Source organism: Sus scrofa, chromosome 2, assembly GCF_000003025.6.
Source record: "Sus scrofa isolate TJ Tabasco breed Duroc chromosome 2, Sscrofa11.1, whole genome shotgun sequence".
NCBI classification, from domain to species: Eukaryota; Metazoa; Chordata; class Mammalia; order Artiodactyla; family Suidae; genus Sus; species Sus scrofa.
This window is the reverse complement of record NC_010444.4, coordinates 58,414,854-58,438,994: the sequence shown is the minus strand read 5'-3', so window position 1 is coordinate 58,438,994 and position 24,141 is coordinate 58,414,854. Positions and strand designations below refer to the sequence as shown.

Below are 24,141 nucleotides of genomic sequence, written 5' to 3'. Positions count from 1 at the left end.
TTGCCATCTGATATTGAGGTCTTTCTATGCAGCCACTGCCAGCTGCTGGCGCAGGGAGCTCTCTCTTCTGCCCATCCTTGTATTGTTTCTGCAGTTAACTGTGCACATCCCTGAGGCTAGCCCCTGTCCTGTTTCAGGTCCCGGTGAGGTCCTCTAAGTCTTCCTGGCCCAGCTGTGTGACTTCTCTGGGCTCCTGTGTTCCTAGAAGGAGCCCCAGCAGGACAGGCTGAATACCTCTTGGCCTTGCTGATGGCACAGTGCTCTTCCATTGCAGCCGCCTGTGCCCTTGGACTGCTCATCTCTGTGCTGGGGACTCTGGAGGGGGGGTATGGGCTCTGGAGGCTAGACCCTGGTCACACGTGCTCCCTCCTTTTCTTCTGAGATGTTCAGCTGTAGCTGTGGCAGGGTGGGCCATAACAGATTTCCAGAGCAATATCTGGACCTGGAGTTTCCGGGAAGAGTTATGGCTGGGTTTCAAACATCCCATCCCAGCTGCTCACCTCTGTGGCCTCTGTGGCCTAGAAGCAAAATGTATTCTGACTTCCTGGCCCCCACAAAGCAGGCTCTGGGCTTTTGTCTTGACATCCCAGCCAAAAGGGTGTCAAGTTACAGGGCTGGGAGAAGTGGTAATGAATGCCAAGAAGGGAATCAAAATTGCAGAGGGGCCCAAGGGAGCCAAGAGACTCTCAGAGGGGCTACAGTGGGCAGGCGGGAAGCAGGTGGGCTCCAGGGACAAGGCAGGAACCAGGTAGCAGTCAGGACCCACCAACCTCCCAGGGCAGGCAAGTCTTTGGCTTTGAGGGCACAGCCTCTGTCTGCATACAACAGAATTCTCTTTCTAATCACATTGAGTGTGGACAAGGCCCCTTGGGAAAGGAGGATGGATTGTTGTGGGGTCCCAATGAGCAGCACTGTGAAAGATTCCTGTGGCATGTCTTTCGAGTAACCCAGTATGCAAAGGTCTGCCAGCAACATGTTGCCAGATAGTAGGACTAACCCAGGAATTGGGATATTTTTTCTCTTTTTAGTACTTTTCTAGAAGTATTTCTAGAATGGGGGTGCTCATTGGATTAAGTGTGTGGAATTACTTTCCAACTTTGACTTAGACACCACTCCCGATGGTGCCTAAAGCCACCAATGAGGCTCCCAGGCTGGAATACGGCCCCCTCCTCTCCTGTGCAGCCCTCTGTTCATTCCCTTTCTTTTTTCTTTTTTTCTTTCATTCTTTTTGTTTGTTTGTTTTTTGGTCTTTTAAGGGCCGCACTTGCAGCATATGGAGGTTCCCAGGCTAGGGGTCTAATCAGAGCTGTAGCTGCTGGCCTTTGCCAGAGCCACTACAACGTGGGATCTGAGCTGCGTCTGCGACCTACGTTACAGCTCACAGCAGCGCTGGATCCTTAACCCACTGAGCGAGGCCAGGTATCGAACCCGCATTCTCATGGATCCAGTCAGGTTCGTTAACTGCTGAGCCACAACAGGAACTCCCACTCCCATTATTCATTGAGCAACTCTGTACTTCTGCTGTGCCGTGCTCCAATCTCTTCCAAGTCTGTATCTGTCCTGGGCAACCTCCATGTCTAGAGAACAGCTTCTGGTCCTTTTGGGAGGCTTTGGGGTTCATCAGGGATGGTTACTTGGGTAAACCTTTTCTTTCCCACTCTATTTCTTCCTGCGTTGTCCCATGGTAGTATTTAGAGAGGGGGGCCTTGGAGTTCCTGTTCTAGCTCAGCGGTAATGAACCCAGCCAGTATCCATGAGAATGCAGGTTTGATCCCTGGCCCTGCTCAGTGGGTTAAGAATCTGGCATTGCTGTGAGTTGCGGTGTAGGCCAGCAGCTATAGTTCCAGTTTGACTCCTGGCCTGGGAACTTCCATATGCTGTGGGTGTGGCCCTAAATATAAATATATTTTTATAGATAGTGGGTAGCCTTGTTGGGGACAGTGTGAGGGAGGCTGTGGAGTATAGTGGTGTAGACTCGCTACCTGGTGGCAGAGCTGGGCTATTGGACTCATTAGTTGAATGGTTTATTTATTTTTATTCTTTTATTTTTGGGCCACACTCTTGGCATATGTAAGTTCCCAGGCTAGGGGTTGAATCAAAGCTGCAGCTGCCAGCCTATACCATAGCCACAGCAACATGGTATCTGAGCCACATCTGTGACCTACACCACAGCTCACAGCAACGCTGGATCCTTAACCCACTCAGAGAGGCCAGGGATTGAACCTGCATCCTCAGGAATACTAGTTGGATTTGTTTCTGCTGCACCACAACGGGAACTCCCAGTTGAGTGATTTAAAGTAATTCTGTATTGGTGTAGCATATGTCTGATTTGGTGGTTGGCTGGTCCCAGCTGGGTACAGTTTGGGCTCTCATCTTTGTAGGCCCATGTCAGTTGGCCTGGATGTCCTCAGTGGCTTTCTTCCTCATATGTGATGGCTGGGCCCATCTTCATGTTTATCTCTGTGACCCTCTTGTCGTGCAGCTAGCTTGGTGTCCTATGCTGGGGTTGTCTCAGCACATTCAGAGCCCACCCCCAGAGCACTTCTTCTGAGGGCCCAAGCATTAAGCTAGCTTTCAAGGCTATGACCTTGCCTCAGAAGTTGTATCATTGCTTCCTCTCTATTCCTCACTCCTGGCCTCAGAGATTGGCGCAACAGCAGCCCAGGTCCCAGGGATGGGATTGAACATGAGAATGTGAGCATGGGGAAGGACAGCTAAGTTGGAATGAGCTGCCTCCATGGTGCGCTTCTCGGCCAAACATACGGCCTCGTAAGGGTGTAGTGTGGTGGTCCTCTGTATGGTGTTTTGTCACCCATGAGTATTTGGACTCTTCCTTAACATCTGTCAGAGTCTTGGGACTCAGGTTATTCAAGTGTTACCCTCAACAGTCAATTGTCTGCTATATGCCAAGTTCATATTCACAGTGAGAAGCCTCTTACTGCTTCAGTTGGGGCCTGAACCACCCTGATGGCCTCCTAGAGTGTCTGAGCCTCCTTGACACTCTCACCTCACCCAGCAATGCTGAGGGGCAGTGGGGCTGGAGTTAATGTCCCCAGCCTTGTAAGATACACAGAGGGAAAGTGTCTTGCCTTGGGCTTCTCACTTGCAAGAGGCAGAACCAAGTGAGAAGTTTGTGGGAATACGACATACACACACACCCCCCATACCTTTCAGTATGTGCAGGCCTGGTACACAGTGCCTGTTCTGGGAGGAAGCCCTATGGCATCTCCCCTACCCAAAATGGCACTAGGAGGAGAGTCTTGCCCCTCCAGCTGACATGGGGAGCCTAGCTCCTATTCTGGGGGTGGGTCAAACAGGAGTCCACCAGGGCTGGACCCCTTCCTTTCTTTGTCCTTTGCTTGTTGGCCACACTGGGAACACCCTGTCCCTCACCAGAAGCTGCAGGACTCCAGCCTTGTGGTAATAGGCTCCAAGTGGGACCATGGGTGTCTGTGATGGCCTCTGGCCCCAGCTTGGGGTGGAAGAAACTTGCTTGTCAAATGGGCAATGACAGCATCACCCTTGGAAGGCTGTGGTAGGGTGAGCTGACTTGTCATAGGGCCGCCGTAATGGCACCTTGTAGGAAGGCAAAGGCACTTTCCTTGGATGAAGGTGAGGGTGAGAGTGAGCTGGTTCCTGGTGAGCTGGTTCTGTTTAGGCTTGTGTTGCCCTTGAGTGGAAGCCCCCAGAATTCCACCCTGAGCTCCCTGCCCAGAGGATGGACATTTGGGGGCAGGGCTAAGGGTTCCCCTAACGTTCATGCTGCTGTAGGGGTTGGGTCCCATGAGTGCCGTGGAGTAGGGTTGACTATGCTTCCAGGGCCTGGGGGTGGGAGGACTGGGCCAGCCAGGGACTTTTCTTTGGGCACAGATTTGAAATGCATCTTGAAGGTTGAGTTGGGGCTTACAAGGAAAACAGGAGCATGGTGGAGGGATGTTCCTCAGAGGGACCAATGGTGAAGGTGGGAGGAGCCCACGACAGGACTTACCTGTGAGTACAAGCAGGGGGTTCATTCAGGGGCTGGGGTCTGGAGGGCCAAGACTAGTGTTTTCTGAGAGAGCAGCTGAGACTGGTACTGGGTTTAGTAAAGCCCCTCCACCTCACCTCTAAACAGCTAGCGACCACCTGTCTCTTCCTATCCAGCCAGCCCAGAAGATGAGGGGGAAGTGGGATGATTCTGGCAGGGAGTAGGCTGCTGGCCCTACTGTCTCCCTGGGCCAGCCCTGAGGAGCAATTTGTGGCCCGAGGCCTTACTGGGCCCACACAGTCTTCTGCTATTTCCCTAGTTTATGCGGGAATCTCAGGGACCTTAACTAAAATGCAGGCTTTGATCAAGCAGATCTAGGGCAATAATGTGCTCTAGCAAAACTGCCCTGCTGCTCTGTGTGCTGAGGTGGGTAGTGGTGCAATCCTGCCTGCGGGCATACCCCCATTTGTGCCTCTCCCTCCTGGTGGACCTTAAGGAACTGCTTTTACACAAGGGCTTCTCCCCACTATCTGGCACAGCACCTGCCTCTTAAGTTGGCTTTCAGCAAGTAGAAGTGAGGAAATAAATGAACGCATGTGGATCAAGTGTGCCTTCCTAGGATAGCCAGGCCTGTCAGAGCTGTGTTCCCTTGATGAGACTGCTTCCCCTGGCATGGGCCAGCGGGACACTAAATATTAACCTCGCAATGACCACTAATTGGTAAGCAATGGGCTGATAGTTTGGTGCTGTGGTTGGAGGGATCTTATCTCAAGTTAATTTTCTAATTCCTACCTTCTCTTCAAGTTCCTGGCAGATAGCAGAGCTTTTGTGTTTGTTTAGCTGTGTCCGGCATACAAGGGGAGAAGGAGTGAGACCATTTTTTTTCCTAACAGCTTGGCCTGCTTCCAGGGATTTTCATTTTATTTTTTCTTATGTTTTTGGCTATACCCACAGCATGCAAAAGTTCCCGGGCCAGGGTTCAAACCCACACCACAGCAGTGACAGTGCTGGATCCTTAACCCACTGTACCACAGGAGAACTCCTAAAACACTTTTTTTAAAAAAGAATGCTTATGATAATTTTGAGCCTTTGTCAAATGGGTATTCTTTTCCCAAGTTAAAAGAACTCCGTGGGAAGGTACTCAGAGACTTGAAGCACCTTTGCTGTAAAAATTCAGCTTAAGAAAGTTTTTCCTGTTGGAAACTAGTAGAGCTGGTGGCCCTTCTGTGTTTGGAAGAGGTAAACCAGGTCCCTGTAACACACCAACAGTCGCCTGTGGGCCAGGACCACACAGGAAGTGCCTGCAGCCTGGCAGCCCCAGGGCGAGCTGGGCGCCTCCATTTTCTGACAGCACCTGAACCCTACCTCACTTCTCAAAATGAAGGCTGCTTGTCACAAACTGGTTAGAACTGGCTGTTGCCATGGTTTTCACGTTGGAAGGCACAGTTAAAGGGTCACATGACCAAAGCGGGAAATGCCTTTGTCACATGACTTCTTGGTGGCCTGATTAGCATACAGGAAGTTCACTCCCTGCTGGCTGCTGGGATGCTGAGTGATCATTGATGGGAGGTGATGTCATGTCTTGGACGAGTTATTGATTAGTCTCAGTCCAAGATGGGATCTGGGAGTGCTGTGGTCAGAGTGGCCATCTCAGGGAGCGTCAGCTTCCACATGCTCTCAGTCCCAAACCCTATCCTCGTCCCTCAGGCAAATTTGAGTTTTATTAGACATCTTACTTTTGGAAGATGTCTAATAAAACTCAGTGAGATAAAACGTGATAAGTCCCTGTGGATTATTACCATTATCTCAGTGCACTCTTACTCAAGAAGTGCCTGCAGTCTGTAACTCTAGATGTGGTTCTGCCTGGGCTGCTGCTCTGCCTGTGTGCAGCTCCTGTGCTGGAGCCTTGTGTCTGCTCACTGTCTTAGTGTGTTCAGAGAACCTGGAATTGGAGCCCCCAAAGTTGATCTTGGGCTGAGTTGACAATTAACAGGGGGACACACGGACATGAAGAGGGGTGGTTCCTGAATTGCATTGGTTTTTAGTTGGATAAGGCCGTGGTAAAACACCCTGAGTTACTTTATAGAAAGCCAGCCATGTTGCTGTGAGCTGTGGTGTGGGTCCCAGACGCGGCTCAGATCTGGCATGGCTGTGGCTGTGGCATAGGCTGGCAGCTGTAGCTCCGATTAGACCCCTAGCCTGGAAACCCACATGCCTCGAGTGCAGCCCTAAAAAGCAAAAAAAAAAAAAGAAAGAAAGAAAACCAGTTCCAGGGCATGAGAAAGTTGGCTGATAACTCCTATGAGGGGATTCTTTAGCTTAAAATGGAAGTCTTCTCATTCACTCCTGGTCTCTTGTTGAAGACCATCTAGCAACTGCACTGGTTAAATTGAATCAGGGCTGAAAGTGTTGAGGCACAGCAGCCATGCAGCTTTAGGAAGGGCTGGGGAGAACGCTATATTGGGGGAGCAGGGGAGTCAGCAAACCCTCAGTGTCTGGTCCTCTGTGCCAATCCTTGCCTAAGGACATGGCTCACTCCAAGAATAGAAAAGGTGGTTCCCTGGGATGTTAAAACACAAGTTCTCCGTCTATAACTGTCCCCTGCTTAGGTGGAAGGAGTGGGACAACTTAGAGCCATTACTCCCAGTTAACTTCATTCAGTTTATTCTTTGGGTCACAGAGCCACCTAGCGGATGAATTCAGTCCTAGGCTGGTTTTCCTGTTAATAGATATATTTGATTCCTTCAACACAGATGCTGAGGCCAGGAAGTTTACATTGTGCCCTCAGCAAACAGAGCTATTGATTCGGGGCTAAGTGCTATCTGTAGGACCTGTTGGTTCTAATGTGTGGAGTTACTAACACCGTAGTAGAAGCCTAGCATGACTAGATCTAAATATATGTCCTAGGGGACTTGGGTGGTAGGATTTGGGGTAAGAGGGAGAGAGGGTAATAGGCAGTGGTGGCTGGGAACTAGTTTCTGAGCAGATCAGGTTGATTGGAAAGTACCCAGATCTGTGAGAGAAAATGTATTCTGTGTTCTAGTTGATTTCAAAACGTGCAACTGCTGCTATCACATTGTCACTGGCAGGATGAAGAGGCCACGTGTAGCTCAGGAAGGACTATCCAACAGGCAGCCTTGGCCACCTTGTGAGGTGGTGAGACTCCATGCCCAGGAGCTAGAGTGTAGGCTGACAGCATGTGGATCAGCCCTTCGTCTTCTGGGGGCAGGCAGGTGGGCTGTCCAGATGTGAAGGCTGTCGGCGAGACTGAGTTGAGTAAAGGAAAGGCTGATTCGTGTGGGGGTTGGACTCTAACTATCAGGTGGCCTCCAACATGGGCAGGTAGGAGCCCCAGTAGCAGGCTCAAGATCTGGGACCTAGTGTTTTTATTAAGTACTGAGCCACATGGTAGAGAAAGCTGTGGTGTTTTCTAAAATAACTGTGTCACCTTTGGACATGTAGATGTCTTCAGTCCTAGGGACACAGAATTGGGCACCAAGAATAGCCCTGGCTTTTGAAGGGTTCAGCAACAGACTGGCAAGTGGGAACCGCCACATGATAAGTGCAGTAAGAGAAGACAGCCTGGGTGGGCAGACATGGCGTCTGGGGCTCTAGGGAATGTTGTCTGGCACAGTTGGGGCACTCTAACAACTTGCTGTCCCTGCTCCACAGTGAAATGAAGTCTGAGAGGAGAGCCCCTTCCCCCGACGTAATTGTGCTCTCTGACAACGAGCAGCCTGCAAGCCCCAGGGTGAATGGGCTGACCAAGGAGGCCTTGAAGGAGACCAGCACCGAGGCCCTCATGGTGAGCCTTGTCCCCACCCTGGGAACGACCCCACCGTGGAGCTGGCAACAGTGGGGCCTATGTTCCCCGGCCCCCAGCCCTCCCCCTCAACCTTTGTTCTCTTGCTCATATAGAAGAGCAGTCCTGAAGAACGAGAAAGGATGATTAAGCAACTGAAAGAAGAGTTAAGACTAGAAGAAGCAAAACTCGTTTTATTGAAAAAGTTGCGGCAGAGTCAAATACAAAAGGAAACCACCACGCAAAAGGTGTGTACACATCTGTTGCCTTCTCAGGGGTCAGTGAGAATCACTTAGAACCAGGGACGGAGAGCCATGGTCATTTCCTTGGTCCACTGCAGCGCCAGGAGCCAGAAAGGCTGGTCGTGAGGGCTCGGGTATCCTCAGGACCGTGAGTGTCAAGGTCTGAACTGAAAATTTGCAGACTCAGGTTCACATTTTGGATTTAGTGTAGAGGATATAAGAGTACATTTTTGTATAGAATATTCTTCATCAGAGTATGTAAAACTCATTCCCTATAGACTCCATCAAGGAAATGTAGAGCAATCTTTGAAGGTGCTGGGGGCAGATTTCTGGGTTAAGAGCTCTGTCTTGGCTCTGTAGATGGCTCTGCTGGCTGACAGGGGCTGCTGTGGTTTTGTGGACAAATAACTGAATGTCACAGGGTGCACCATAGCATGGCCCCAGGGGCTCTGTCCTGGGGCTTTTGCTGTTAACTCTCCTGATGCCCCAGACTCCTTGTGCTGCTTCTGAAGGCACCTCACCAAGTAGGGCAAGGTCACGTTTGTTTTGTTGGGCTTCTTTGGTGCCCCCTTGTGGGAAGGTTCCTGGTCTGTGATGAAGCTACCCTTTCTTATGTTCTGTCCACTTTGTCAGGTGAACCAGGAAGTAATCTCGGGTAGCACAAGCTGACAGTGTGTAGAACATGTATCCCCTTAAGGGAGCAGGACAGAAAGACACTCACAGGTCTGACCTCGGAATTTGTTTGAGCTCCCACCCCCACCCAGTAAACAAGTGGATGGAGCCTGGCATCTATTAATATCCGATGGACAAAAGCCTGCTCATTACTTGTTTCCTTGTCAGTTGCTTAACAATTGGTGAAGTGAACCAAGTCTGTCACTATCCTTTCTCTAGTAGAATATGTGACTTTAGAAGGACCTGGACCTAGCATTTTCTCACTAAGGTTTGGATTAACCTCTCCAGGCCCAGGGCCCTTTGCCTCAGCCACTATCATCAGCCCTTCCTGTTCCCTGGACGGCAGGGACAGCACCTGAGCCATAGTGATGCCAAGCACCACCAGCCCCCCTCAAGTGGGAGGGGGTAAAGGGTACTGGAAAATCTCTCCTTTGCCTATTTCAAACATGTCAGTTCCTGCCTCAGCAAACTTGGCAGGCAGGAAGCAGAACGTTGGAGAGCCTGATCCCTTTGGAAGAGGAAGAAAAGCAGTGCTTCTCTGTCAGAATTACATGTGGGAGCAGCAGGTTTGGTGGCCCTCTCATCTCCCACTTGTTCTGCTCTTTTGCAGCCTGCAGGCTCCACTGGGAGCTCCGTGACCACCCCTCCCCCGCTTGTACGAGGCACCCAGAACATTCCTTCCGGCAAGCCATCTCTTCAGGTCAGTGTTCCCTCTGTATTATGCTCCTGAGCAGCTCTGATCCAGTTTCTGCAAAAGGCCACCTGTTCCCTCTGATTAGATTGGAGTGAGGCCTTCCAGTGGGCAGCCCCCCAAGTAAAGCATATTCGCATTGCTATACTCAGATTGGGCCCCATGGACATCATGAACAATTCACAGAGCTTCTGGAATGGCCTCTCCCATGACTGCCCCTAGTGAGACTGGATAGGACCAAGATCCTAGGCAGATTGGGCTCCCTTTAGCCCAACTTCCTGAGGACAGTTGTATGGCCCAGCAGGGCCTCATCTCAGCATGGCTCACATACTGGGACGTACAGGATGAGATGAGCAGAGCCCCCATTTCCAGCCATGGGACAAAGGTCAGGCCAGGGGCCCACCTCCCCTCAAACAGGCCTGAGTCCCCGTGTTATGAGTGAGCCCAGGTTTGCATGGCTCTTGTCGGGAGTCTTTGTTCCTGGTTCTTTTGTGTTTAGAATAAATAAGCATTTTAGCTTTTATTTTCTCTACCGCTATCTTTTTTTTTTTTTTTTTTTTTTGAATGAGTGTGTGTTTTTATAAATAGCAAACCTGTTTGTTTAAAAAGCCATCTGAGATCTGAGGATTGGTATCATTAACAGACCTCTTCAACTCGGATGCCTGGCAGTGTCATCCCACCACCCCTGGTCCGTGGTGGACAGCAGACATCCTCCAAGTTAGGGCCACAGGCGAGCTCACAGGTCGTCATGCCCCCACTCGTCAGGGGGGCCCAGGTGAGCAGAGCGAGTGCTTAAGGGGCCGGGGTGCATTTGGGCAGCCCGAGGTGACCATTCACCTCTCAAACGACCCTTCCTGGTTCTCAGATTGGGAGCCCTTTCCCTTCCCTCCCTCATCGTCCCTCTCATTGTCTTGTCTCCCCCCCGCACACCCTGACAGCAAATCCACAACATCAGACAACATTCCAGCACAGGGCCGCCGCCACTCCTTCTGGCTCCCCGGGCATCTGTGCCCAGTGTGCAAATTCAGGGGCAGAGGATCATCCAACAGGGCCTCATCCGTGTCGCCAACGTCCCCAACACTAGTCTGCTCGTCAACATCCCACAGGTGAGGGTTGCAGCTGCCCCCCTGATGGCCCACAGTCCTGGGACATACTCATGTCTCCAGGGTGGTGTGGTGTGACTTGCCTGCTCCCTTGGAGCCAGGTGAGGTCTTGGATAATCCATCCCATGGATGTTTGTACCGTCTCCTTGGAGCTTGTTAGGGTGTGAAAGTCATTGGCAGGAGTCTTATGTTGCTATCTGTCATCTAGCAGAGGTGGATAGCTGCTGAGAGGGTGAGGGTTGCAGATCTGAGCTGAGATATGGGAAGGCTGAGGGGTGGGGGCCACTGGCCTGTGGAACATAGGGTTTTGGGGGATAGCTAAGGCCAAGTGAGGCATCCAGTGAACCTGGAGGCTGCTGGGTTAGGGGGAGGGCGTACCAAAGCCCTCCCCACTCTTCCCCCACTACAGGCACAGACACGTATAGAGAGCTGCAGATGTCCCCACAGCACCAGCACATCTATTTTTAGCCATGCATCCCTTCACCTCTATATAGAGCCTCAGAGATGGGGAGGATTTGTCCCCAGCCAACAGGGGGAGGGGAAGATGGTACCAGGGACAGCAGGTGGGAAGCAAGTGAGATCCTCTTTGAAAGATGAAATTACTAAGTCTCCAAGGGCTTTTGTTGACGTGCAAGTTAGTTTCTTTTCCTCCTTTGGTGTGGTGCATCCTTGCCCGCCTTTCTCAGCAGGGCTCTGGGCAGTGTCCCCTCCCTGCCTCCTCTAAAGTCAGTTTTAAGTACAGTCCTGCCACCTAAATGGCGATGTTCTGGGCAGAGCGAAAAGATTGACCTGTGCAGATAGTTTCATCCACTCTATAAATGCTGGTCAAATTCCTACTGTGTGCCACACCTTGTTCTCATGCCATGAGGATGGAAACCAGTCAGGCAGTGGTGAAGTGCTGCTCTGCTCCCTTTGGGGCCAGGGGAACCTGCGAGGGAGACAGGGAGGAACTGGCTGCTTAGAGACCAGGGTAGCCAACACAGGGTGCAGTTAGGGCATTCTCTATGTTGGCGAGTCTGGCTCCACTCTGGAGACCGCTTGGACTAGGTCCTGGGCAAGCATCCTGGGTTCCCTCAGCCCCATGATGTGTTGCATACGAGGTGTCAGGTATGTGCGATTTCCTGGAGATGGTGTACACAGTTTTCCTCCGAATTTCCACAAGAGTCCTCAACCCCACAAAGCTAAGAGCACTAACATGGTCAGCACCAAGTTTGAGGAAGAGTATTTGATAGTCTTGTAGAGGACACGTGGACTGGAGCAAGGAGACGATGGAATGTGAGCCACTGATGAGGTAATGGAGGAGTAGTGAGGACTGAGAAAGGTGAAAGGTCAGGGGCAGCAAAGCTGCTCATGGAAATACCATTGATGCCGTAGTGAGCCACCACTGCAAGCTTTTTGAGGAAGGAGGCCACTCAAACCTGTGCTGGAAGGAGATCCAGACCATAGTAACAGGACAATGGCCATGCTGCCTGGGAGGGGGGTGGTTGCCAAAGGGGTGCTCCCTGTCCTGGTGATACCTTCATGGGTGTCCTCAGGTGGCAAAGTGTAGGAAATTGCAGATATTGAAGGTACAGTTTAGTGGATATCAGCTAAACCTCAACAAGTGTATTTATAAGATTGGTCATCTCCGAGAAATGAGTTTAATGCAGTTTTTCCTGCTGCATGTTGATGTCAAGAAGCTCAGAGTCACTTTTATAAGAACTTATTGGTGTAGCTAATGGTGCCCACTTGGGCTGTGAGTGCAAAAGTGGGGCCTTCCTCAGGGCAGAAACCCCCAAGCACCCTCACCAGGTTTTTGTCTCCCAAAAGCCCTCCCCAGCATCGCTGAAAGGGACAACAGCCACCTCTGCTCAGGCCAACTCCACCCCCACCAGCGTGGCCTCTGTGGTCACCTCTGCTGATTCTCCAGCCAGTCGACAGGCAGCCGCCAAGCTTGCACTGCGCAAACAGCTGGAGAAGACGCTGCTTGAAATCCCCCCTCCCAAGCCCCCTGCCCCAGAGATGAACTTCCTGCCTAGCGCTGCCAACAACGAATTCATTTACCTGGTCGGCCTGGAGGAGGTCGTGCAGAACCTACTGGAGACGCAAGGTGAGGAGAACCTGAGCCCAGGGTCATGTTCATCTCCTGCCATAGAAATTTCCATCCTGTAGATTGTTTTCGATGCACAACACATGTTGGCAGGCCTGTGGTATACCCACAACTGTCTTATAGACGACATTTTGTCATCATTTCTTTGCTTCTTAGAAGTTTTGGATAATTTCTTAAACATACCACAGGTACCTTCTTTCTGATGGGGCTACTTCTGAGAGCTAGGCCCTGGTGAGGCCTGAGACTCTAGCACTTGCACAGGAGGACAAGCAGCAACGGCGCTGTGATGTTGGTGTGCCACTGGGGGGAGGCGAGGAGGCAGTGGGGTGAGGAGTGCCTGCAGGAGGTGAGGCTGGCAGGCTTTGCTTCCAGGCAGGGCTCTCAGGTAAGTGTGGTCGTCCTGCAGAGGTAGAACTTTCTAAAGTCGTGAGTGCTTTGAGTCACCAAAATGGGAGAGGGACTCCTGTGCCTGGACCAGGCTCATTTTACTACCCTTCTTGGGAGCAGTTTGGAAAGCACACCTGCATGTTAAGAGGTTTTATGAATAAAAGAGCATATATAGAGTAGTGATTGAAAACAGTTACTGGAACAGGAGGAGGCAGGAGGCCAGGTTGGCCCTTGGGGGTCCTCTAGCAGATGCTGAACTGAGGGTCTTCTGCCCTGAGATTGAACTCATGGTGACGTTTATTGGGCAGCTAGCCTGAATCCATTCCCCACATGATCCCATCAGATTCTTAGTTGAGGAGGAGACAGAGTTGTAACCTCTTCAGGGCAGGGGATGGCCTGGTGGACTCCACCTGTCAAGTTACCTCGGGTCTGTGGAGTCACAGAGCCAGGCCCAGTGGGGAGGGATGTGGGCTCTGAACACAGCCTGGGTGTGTCTGCATCCCTCGAATGTCTCCTTTATTATGAGGTAAAGTTGTTAAAAGAGCTGCTGAAAAGCCATTGTAGTGTAGCAGTCAGGAGACCTGAGTTAGGATATGATGTCTGCCCATCCTGTACTTGCCTGTATTTGCCAGCAGGTGCTGGGCATCTGCTCTCCCTGACTAGTCTGTCTCCACTCGTTCTCATCAGGTGTCAGTCTCTCTCTCCTGTTATCAATAAATAAATAAATAAATAAATAAAGAAGCAGGGACTAATGAGAGGAGGCTCTGCATCCTGCGTGAGGTGTCTCCTGGCACTGGTCACACAGGCCATAGCAGGAACCAGGTCCTCTGTGGTTGGACATGTGAAAGAAGAAAAGCTCTTGTTACCAGAGGATGTTAGCTATAGTCTGGGGGCCTCGGGTGGCTTGGGCAGGTGACATTCTGTTTCTCTGTGGGCCATTTCTCTATGTTGGGCCATGTGGCTATAGTTGTATCCTACATAGTCCCTCAGCAGGTAGGGGTAACTTTGCCAGGCCCAAGGCTAGAGAGGGAGGCTGAGGGTCTCTCAGCGTCATGATCCATAATACCAAAGAAGCAGTTAAACTCTTAAGTGCTGTTCACAGAAAAGATAGGAACAAGAGGTACCCCACATTGCATGACAAATTTATACATTGAGGAGTTCCTGCTGTTGTACAGGTTAAGGATCCTGTGTTGTCTCTGTGGCACTTGTGGGTTCGATCTTTGGCCCAGCACATTGGGTTAAGGATTTGGTGTAGGTTGCAGCGGCAACTCACATTTGATCCCTGGCCTGGGAACTTCCACATGCTGTGGGTACAGCCAAAAAGAAAAAAAAAAAAAATTAAAAATATGTGTGTCTGTATACACACAAATCTGTACATACTGAAGAAAATATTGACCTCACACCTAAGAGGGTGCTTTTCATGGCTTTTCCTCACTCCTCCTGTAGCTGACCAAAGAGTCATTGAGTTCCCGTCTCTCAGGGCAGCTGAGTATGCGTCCTGGCCTTGACACTGACTGGCCGTGCACAAATCACTTCATCTCCCTGGCCTTGGTTTCTTCTTCAGGACAGTGGGTGAGGGTGCCCCCTCAGAATTTGCATTGGGAATCGGGCACCCTGATGCCCACAAGACATCAGGCCCAGTGCCTGCCGGCATGAGCGCTCACCGAGGAGATTAGTCCTTTGTTAACTTGTCCACTAGCAAGGGTGCCCGGCATGACAAGGTGGGGCCTGGAGTGGTCACTGTTTCCTCTCCGTTGGTGACATAGTGCACGAGGGTTGAAACTGTGCCCATGAGACCTCTCATTGCACTGTGGGTAGGAAAGACAGTCTAGAGAAGCCAACCTGATCGCAGTAACATCTTTGGGAGTTGTTATCAAGGATACTTAGCCCAGTTTTTCAAAAGTATTTCACCTTTGCTTTGGCTGGCAAACTTCCCTGAGGCTGGCCCAGTGTCCATACACATTTGGCACCCAATACATGTTTGCCAAATGAGCAAACGTTGCCTGAAGCTTTGGTGTCCTGATGTCTGTTGGGCCATGTGGCCCAGGGTGCTGCCCCTGTCTTCCTGCATCCACGTCCAGCCTGGGAGAGATTGGGCTCTGACTGTGGTGTTCCTGTTCCTCTGATGCAAGCCACACTTGTCTCTCTCTGCAGCGGGCAGGATGTCAGCTGCTGTTGTGCTGTCCCGGGAGCCCTACATGTGTGCACAGTGCAAGACGGACTTCACGTGCCGCTGGCGGGAGGAAAAGGGTGGCGCCATCATGTGTGAGAACTGCATGGCATCCAACCAGAAAAAGGCACTAAAGGTGGAGCACACCAGCCGCCTGAAGGCTGCCTTCGTGAAGGCGCTGCAGCAGGAGCAAGAGATTGAGCAGCGCCTCCTACAGCAGGGCGCTGCCCCTACGCAGGCCAAGGCGGAGCCTGCTGCCGCCCCACACCCCGCACTGAAGCAGGTGAGTGTCCTGTGTGGGAGCCAGAGCTGCAGCCTGAGAACATGGGCTGGGTTGCCTCGCCTTCCAGGAGAGAGTCCTCATTCCCTTGGCGGGAAGTTGTTCTGACATTCTCTCCTACACTCGGCCATAATATGCCTGGTTTTAACTATGCGTCTAAATTGCATTTAATGGTGGTGTTTGGTGGTGAAAATACTAATTTGCAGTTTCTTTAGATTTTTATCGCTTTCACTTGCAGTGTGCCGGCTGACAAGAACTTCTTGTCTAAAAGGACTTTTCTGAAAGCCACACTGAGAAACAAAAGGGGCGTTTGGAAGAAATGTTCTAGCTAAATTGAGAGAAGCAAGTTTGAAATCAAGTTTTTTTTGGCTTTTTTTTTTCCCCCCCAATGCTTTGCTTTCCCATCCCCTATAGACCCAAAGCTCCTTGTTGGCAATTTTTTTGTGTGTGTCCTTGGAAGTCATTTGTAATTCACTAATAAACACATCTTCTCAAGATCCCTACATAGTGGGTGGCTGCACTGCCCTAAGGAAATTATCCCGTGGGGACTGGGCCTCGCGCGGCCATAGCTGCTGCCCTTTGGTCATTCTAGGTCACCCTAGGCCAGCCTCTGGACAGTTCTGACCTCGATTTCAACCCCCATTTGTGTAGGTCATAAAACCGCGGCGTAAGTTGGCGTTCCGCTCAGGAGAGGCCCGCGACTGGAGTAACGGGGCTGTGCTACAGGTCAGAACTGCGGTGCTGGGAGCTCCCTGCACCGCACCACCAACCAGCCCTCACGCCCCAGACCGTGACCACGTCAGTCGCCGACTGTCACGCTGCCTGCGTCTGTCTGTGTGTCTGTCTCTCTCTCTTTCCCTTCCTCCTTCCCCTCCCACCTCAGTGTAATTTACCCAGTCTCCTGATTTTGGACTTTAGGGATCCCGTGTGGGTGGGAAGAGGTGAGCCAGATCAAGGAGAGGCTGCGGTGAGCATCTTGACTTCTGTTGCCCCCTTCCCCACATGAGCTGTTGCCCCCTCTTTCCACTGTAGGCCTCCAGCCAGCTGTCCCGGGGCTCCGCCACAACACCCCGAGGCATCCTGCACACGTTCAGCCAGTCACCCAAACTGCAGAATGCAGCCTCGGCCACAGCCCTTGTCAGCAGGACCGGCAGACATTCCGAAAGAGCTGTGAGTGCCGGCAAGGGCAACGCCACCTCCAACTGGAAGAAGGCACCCCTGAGTACAGGTGGGCAGCTCCTGTGGGGCTCACAGTGGGGATCTTGCTGGGGTTGAGTCTATCTGTTCTTTATTTATAACAAAGACGTGCACATGCACAGGTGAACAGAAATGGTCCTGAACCCACAGACCTGCTTCCTGAGAGCGCTGCCTCTTGACTCTCTTTATCTCTTCTGTTCACTAAATAAGACACCCTGAACAAATGGGAGTGCTAGAAAATACTAATCACTCTCAGTATCTCCACTCTCAATACCCAGACTCTCAGCTTCTGACCCAAAATGTAGGACAGAACCAGTTGAGGCAGTGGACTCCTATAAACATAGATGGTCATTTTGCAAACTCACTTCCTGCCTCTTCCTGCCTTAGAGAATGTCTGCTTTTGTTGTTACAGTGTACCTTTCATGGTGCACTAACTTCATTTCTTGCTCACCCAGTGTCCTTCATTTCCTGCTCTGTGGGAACCCTCGTTCTGCCCTGTGGCTTGGACAAGTCATGTGACCCAAAGCGCAAAATAGAATGAGATGCAAGCAGTGGTAGGGTGGGACAGGGGCTGAGACCTTAACTGAGGTGGGCAGCAGAGGCCTCTGAGGAGATGGCATTTGAAGAACAACCCAGGGGAGGTGGTGACCCTCAAGTGATCACTCCTCAGTCATACCCCACACTATTTTCCCTACTTTTATTATTTATGTACTGACCTTAAGATGAAAGTTAAATATTTCTTCCTTCCTTCCCTTTTTTTTGCTCCCATAGCACGTAAAGTTCCCAGGCTAGGTGTCAATACAGCTGCTAGCCTACGCCACACCTGCAACAACGTGGGATCCGAGCCACGTCTGTGACCTAAACCACAGCTCACGGCAAAATCGGATCCCCGACCCACTGAGTGAGGCCAGGGATTGAACCTTCATCGTAACAGATACCAGTCGGATTCATTTTTGCTGCACTACAATGGGAACTCCGAATGTTAAATATTTCTTGTATCCATCAGTAATGGGAAAGTGAAACATAGGCACAAAGGGCTGAGAGGAGGAGACCGGTGAGAGCTCTCACTGGAGTGAGTGTTCTGGGACTGCCCTTGGCCTCTGTGTCCCTCATGAGGTCCATCTCACTAGTGGGAAAGCTGGGTTTTTGGTGGAAACAAAACACAGAAACCGGTTGTGCGTGCAGCTGACCACAAGTTAAAAACATGCCTAAGTATCAGAGCCTTCCAGAAGAGAGTGAGCCCAGAGAAGTTTATCCAACTGCAGAAGAATCCCCAGCTACCTAGAGAGCGGAGAGAATTTGTAAACAAACCAGATATGCTTTGGCTCAGCCTATTTGAGATTACAGCTAAGACCTCAGAGTCTGGTCAGAAATTCCTTTTGTGGGAAATTTGGAAGTATGTGAAATAAGTGGGAAATGTCAAATACAAGCTTAGGTATATGGCTTAAGAGCAGAATTTCGCACAATGGCTCTGCTAGAGTTCCTGCTTATCCTGGGTTTCATGATGGTAGTTTGAGGGAGACTGGGCAGGACCTGGCAGCAGGTCTCTGGAGTGCTGACCTTGAATGCTCTGGGAGGGATCTGTGGTGTGTTTGCCTTTGTTCCACAAAATACATTAACCCACCAAAAATAATTTTGGGTAACACAGTGACTCTAGTCCTTACTGCATCTGGGACTCCAGGGCAGTCCTTACCCACAGGCCAGCCCAAAACCTAAGCATGCTGTTTGGAGGATGAGAGTTCATTTCTTCATTTCCAAATGTACAAGTGATACTTGTTCATTGAGGAAATTTGGAGAATACAAAAAGAAGATAATGGCAATGGCCATTGTCTACCCCAGGAGAACTAAGATACTTTCCCTCAGTCTGCCTCTTCACTTATTTGTCGTGTGTATAAAGGCCAGCACAAAATTATTATAAACAAGAAGTATCCTACAGAGAGGTCATGCTGTATTTACCATTCTGTATCCCTCTTAATGTTTTAATAAGAGAATGTTACCATATCATTAAAAACTCTTTGAGGACAGAATGAGTTGTAATGGCCGCATAGTATTCTGTCATACCGAATTGTCCAGTTGCACAATTCAGTTAAAATTTTTCACTGTTCTAAATAGTACTGTGGGAGTTCCTGTCGTGGCTCAGTGGTTAACAAACCTGACTAGGATCCATGAGGATGCAGGTTCGATCCCTGGCCTTGCTCAGTGGGTTAAGGATCCAGCATTGCTGGGGGCTGTGGTGTAGGTCGCAGACACGGCTTGGATCTGGCGTGTTGCTATGGCTGTGGCATTAGGCCGGCAACAGCAGCTCAGATTCGACCCCTAGCCTGGGAACCTCTATATGCCGTGGGTGCGGGCCTAAAAAGACAAAAGACCAAAATAATAATAATAATTAATTAATTAATGCATAAGTAAATGGCACTGCAGTAAACACTTCAGTTTTCTGGTAGGTGATGGAATCTCTGATTGCCCTCTGTGTAGGGTTACTATGCTAGAGGCTGGAAATGTTGTAAAGGCAGCTGAGTTATTAAATTCAAAAATAAAAAATTTTGGAGTTCCCATTGTGGCTCAGTGGTTAACGAATCCGACTAGGAACCATGAGGTTGCGGGTTCAGTCCCTGCCCTTGCTCAGTGGGTTAAGGATCCGGCATTGCCATGAGCTGTGGTGTAGGTGGCAGATGAGGCTCGGATCCTTCGTTGCTGTGGCTCTGGCGTAGGCCGGTGGCTACAGCTCCGATTAGACCCCTAGCCTGGGAACCTCCATATGCCACAGGAGCGGCCCTAGAAAAGGCAAAAAGACAAAAATAAATAAATAAAAAATTTTACTGGAGTATAGTTGGCTTACAATACTGTGTTAGTTTCAGGTGTACAGCAAAGTGAGTCAGATATACATATATCCATTCTTTTTCAGATTTTTTTCCTATATAGGTTATTACAGAGTATTGAGTCCCTGTGCAAGACAGTAGGATCTTGTTGCTTATCTATATTATGTATGGTAGTGTATATATGTTAGTCATACCCTCCTAATTTATCCTTCCTGACCTATTCTCTTCAGCCTCAAGGCTGGGATTTGTACCAGCTGTGCTCAGTGGGCCCAGCTGAGGCTGGGGTCCTCCCAGGAGCCTTCCCCTGATTGGGGCTGTCCTGGCCCATTGCTCTGTTCTGTTACAGGTGGGGCCCTTGCATTTGTCAGCCCGAGCTTGGCAGTGCACAAGACCTCCTCAGCTGTGGACCGCCAGCGGGAGTACCTCCTGGACATGATCCCGCCACGCTCCATCCCCCAGTCGGCCACATGGAAATAGTGCGAGCCAGGCCCAGTGGAGAACAGGCTCCCTCCTCCCTCCCACCTGGCCCCACCCACCCTCTACTTGGGAAGACACCCTGCTCCCCGAGAGGGCCAGCAAGCGCAGGCCGTGCTTCGGAAGTGAGAGCTCCGATCTTGGCTGCAAAGTCTTCTCGTGGCTGGAGGGGCCACTTCATAGGTGGACCAGGATTATTACTGGGGGACCTTTCCCATGGGCTTTCTTCCTTTCTTTGCCTTTAGTTTGCCCAACACCAGCAGAAAAGTGGACCTCAGGGGCTGGTTCTGCTCCTGGCCCTCCCCTTCGGCCCCCTTCAGGATACACGGACGGCTCACCCTAGACACTGTGACATGCTCGGGCAATGGCGCCCGGGGCTTCTGAAGTTGAGTGGAGCATTCTGTTTTGTTTTTGCTTTTCCCCGTCTTAGTCTCCTGATCTTTGACTGCCTTCCTTCATGGCACTCTCTAGGTTGACAATTTTTTTTTAATCACCTCACGATGATGGAGTTTAATGTAAACCGTGCAGACCCAGGGTTGCCTGCCAAGCACGGCCCCAATGCCCAGAAGAGTGGGCTGCTGACCACCCAGCCCTTGCTCAAGCAGAAGGCCTCTGCTGCTGCTTATCCCGGAGACCCCCAACTTTCCACAGTTAGCAGAAGAACAAACTACAACCCAGACCCAGCCAGAGAGCCCAGGATCCCGAAAAGCCGAGCATCACCATTGGAGAAGGGAGGAGAGAATCAGCAGCGACATCCAGAGCCTGAGCGGGAAGTTGGAAGGGCTGGCTGTTGTGTTTTTTTGTTGTTGTGGTGGTGTATTTTATTAAATTTTTTCCTTTTCTTTTCCTACTTATGTTGATGGACAACATATTAAGCCCTGACCTGTGCTCATCAGGTGTGTCAGGGTAGAGAGGCACCCCTGCACCCCCCAGACTACAGGATTTATGTTTGGGTCTAGCTTAGAACCTTCCCTTAAAGCAGGGCTACGCTGCCAGGGGTTTGCCTTTTTAAAAAGAATATTCTCTAGAATCTGCAGTCTTATTACAAAGGATCAGGTCTGCTCTTAGTTGTGTTGTGTTTTGGTTTCTCCCATCTTTAAAAATTCGTCCATGAGGAAAGGCAGAAGCTGTTGTGTGTGTGCTGCACTTGAGCCCATTCTGTGCAGATGTGAGGGTGTCACGTGTATGCACACACGGTTGTGGAGATGGGGTATACTGCTCCCCACTTCAGCCCCAGCCCTGGTTTTCCTGTCTGTGCAGTTAGGAACTTAATTTAAAATCCTTATTTTGTAGGGCCACCTTTGAATACACTGCTGCAACATTCTAATAAAGGCTCATTTAACCCCCCCTCTCATGTTGTGTGAATATCAGTGTTTAGAAGACATTTTTGACATACAGTAGAAGACCTGATTTTGCAAAGTGTTCTAATTTTTTGTTGTGTAAAACCCTAAATTTCTCATTGATTTTTGTTTTGAGTGCATAATGTAGGTGGGCTGAAGGAGGGGAGGGCAGGAGAAGGGTGGCTTTCATTCCAAGATCCAGGGATTTGGGGGAAAAGGAAAAATTGACCTTTGGGGGAGGGGGGAGAAGGGTGTGTTTTTACACCAAAAATCAAGAGTATGCAAGCATTTCTATTCCTCAAATTTTTCTGTGTGCCTGGCAAATAAATACCTGTCTTATACTACACTGAGCTGTTAGCGCTCTCTGTTTAATGACATGGGCCAAATTTTCCAAATCCTCCAAGAAGGAGTGCCTGGCTGGTCTCCCCTGGCAAACTGACCTCAGTTCTATGCAGTAACTCTGGATCAGGTGTCTGGGTCAAGGTCACCGCTGCACTAGGGGGTACACCATGGTTATTGCATCCCTTCAGGGGCTGACTAGGTCCATGACTCCAGGGCCCTGAACGAAGCCACTCATGTTGGCCCCCACCCCTGTCCTCATCAGAACCTCAGCCTCCACCATGCTCAGGAACCATCTTCTCACCTCACCTGGCCAGACTTCTCTCTTTGGGCTGTTGAATGGGCCTTGTGAGTTCAGTACAAACTGATCACCGCAGGCAGAGGACGGGATGGCTGGACCTGACCCTGTCTCTGCCTCTAGCCAAGCATTTACAATTTGTGGGGACATTCCCATAGGAAGGACTCACGTGATGTAAATGTAACTTTTTTAAATGGGGTCAAGAAGATGAGATGCCTTAATCTTTACTAGTTCATTTCTATTGTCTCAAAACTTCTATCTCCTCCCCTTTCTTTTTCTCCTTTAGTTTCCCCTTTCAGTGTAACTTCTATGATAAGCCTCAAGTGAGTGGTTTGTGATGAAACTTACGAAGAAAAGGCATTAAATACCTCTCTGAGTTTGGGGAGGATATCAATGTTAAAGGTATTCTCCCAGCCCAAAAGCCAAGCCCTCAGAACTGGGAGTGTAGGCTGAGAGGAGAACCAGAGATTATGGGAGCCCCCAGTCTCAAATGATGATTGTAATTGCCCCATCTGTGACAGGAACCCCTGACACCAACTGGAAAATAGTCAAAACATCAGCTGTTATGTGGGCTGGGGTGTGGGGTTCATCAAGTTCACTTCTTCCCCTTTGGAAGTGGCTGCATATGTGTGGAACCACTTGTACACATGGATGCTCACAGATAAACTTGTGTCCACTTGGAGCTGCCTCTGGCTCTGGCCATCCTGACCATGTCATGAGGATTCCAGTCCTCAGTGTCCCACATGTACTGTGGGGATCCACACCTTTGACAAGGTCAAGAGTGGCTTTTCTCCAGGAGGCAGGGGGTGGGGGGTGCGACTCTGGTGCTGTCTGTACTCTGAGGCCTTCATGAAGCAAAAGCTCACTCCAGTGCAGAGGGAATGAAAGGTGACAGTATACCCATGCTGTGTCCCACATGTCACTCTCCTGTGGACAGAGACACAGGAAGGAGTTTCTGTATAAATAATTCTCATCACGGGTGTAAATAATGAGAAAGACAGTCCTTGCTGCTCTACCATAGGGTTTTTCTTTGATGCCTAGTTATGCTGCACATGGCATTTGCCTAAAGAACTTGGACTGAGCTTTTTAAAAAAGGACAGCTGAAGTTTTATAATCTTTAACAAAGAAAGTGTAATAGACAGTTACACTAGTGTAGGGTATTTGGGAGATGGTTTGTTTTGGTGGGGGGAGGAGGTTGTCACTTGTATTTATTGTGACTCTAAGTCTTTGATAATAAATGTTTGAAAAAAAAAAAAAAAAGGTGGCCACCAAACCGGAATAGAAGTTCCAATAAACAAAGAGGCTGGAATCAATGGTTATACATTGTGTCATGAGGAAATTTTAGAATCTGAAGGACAATAAAGAAATGGATGATGTGTTGGCTGTATTTTTCTTTCATCCCCTCGGCTCTGGTTTCCCCGCATTCTTTTCATCCCACCTTAGGGGCAGCTTGTAGACTAGGAAAGGTACAGCAGGGTGACCTTTTGTTAACTGGCAAGCAAAAGGATAGGTCACCTGCTTCTTGGGCTGCTTTCAGATCTCACTTCCCATGGTAATCTCACCTCCCAACTGGGTGTGGTAACCTGGCTTTGGAGCCACCATCTCTGCCAGGAGTTTTGTGGCCTTTTTACCCGCAGTGCTGGGGGAGTGCCGGTTTTGCCTGTCAGGCTGACTTCTAGCCATCACCAGCCTCCATCCCAGAGTGGTGTGCTTTTCAGACTAGGCAGGGCATTGGGTATCTGCTGTAGGATGATGTTGCAGAGTCCCAAAATGAACAATTATGGTTAAAATGAGTCTTTAGAGATTGACACACTATTTCAAAATTTTATCCACAAAATGAGATCTATGAGCAGTTTGAATTCCATTGTGCATAAAATAATGTCACCCTGTTCTTTCTCCTTGGTGCTTTTTGCCTTTGGTTTTTTTTTTTTTTTTTTTTTTTTTTTTTTTTTTCCTAGGGCTGCTGTACCGGCAGCATATGGAAGTTCTCAGGCTAGGGGTTGAATCGGAGTTGCAGCCTCTGGGCTACACCACAGCCATAGCTCACGGCAATGCTGGATCCTTAACCCACCCACTGAGCAAGGCCAGGGATCAGACCCCGCATCCTCATGGATACTTGTTGGATTCTTAACCCGCTGAGCCACAATAGGAACTGCTACTATTTTTGCCATTTGTTATTGGAGAATCCTCTGGACTGGGGGCTGACGGCTCTCCCCAGTGGCCATGGCCAGCTTAGTCTCACCTGGGCAAGGCACAGAACTGGTAGAGAAC

The 24,141-nt window shown here is 50.1% G+C and overlaps 1 protein-coding gene across 6 annotated transcripts in view; it reads left to right on the top strand.

Moving 5' to 3' along the window:
- Nucleotides 1-23,246, top strand: part of GATAD2A (GATA zinc finger domain containing 2A) — a 101,560-nt gene extending 78,314 nt beyond the window's left edge. For 4 of the 6 annotated variants that reach the window (XM_021083424.1, XM_005654919.3, XM_021083425.1 and 1 more), the window contains 10 exons: nucleotides 7,640-7,772; nucleotides 7,886-8,017; nucleotides 9,294-9,383; nucleotides 10,018-10,149; nucleotides 10,313-10,480; nucleotides 12,287-12,566; nucleotides 15,108-15,406; nucleotides 16,055-16,129; nucleotides 16,436-16,631; nucleotides 19,766-23,157. In XM_021083424.1, the coding sequence (XP_020939083.1) occupies nucleotides 7,640-7,772; nucleotides 7,886-8,017; nucleotides 9,294-9,383; nucleotides 10,018-10,149; nucleotides 10,313-10,480; nucleotides 12,287-12,566; nucleotides 15,108-15,406; nucleotides 16,055-16,129; nucleotides 16,436-16,631; nucleotides 19,766-19,896 (1,636 nt within the window). In that variant the 3' untranslated portion in view covers nucleotides 19,897-23,157. Of the gene's footprint in view, nucleotides 1-7,639; nucleotides 7,773-7,885; nucleotides 8,018-9,293; nucleotides 9,384-10,017; nucleotides 10,150-10,312; nucleotides 10,481-12,286; nucleotides 12,567-15,107; nucleotides 15,407-16,054; nucleotides 16,130-16,435; nucleotides 16,632-19,765 lie in introns of all 6 variants that reach the window. The other 2 variants (XM_021083423.1, XM_021083427.1) reach the window with 2 other exon arrangements.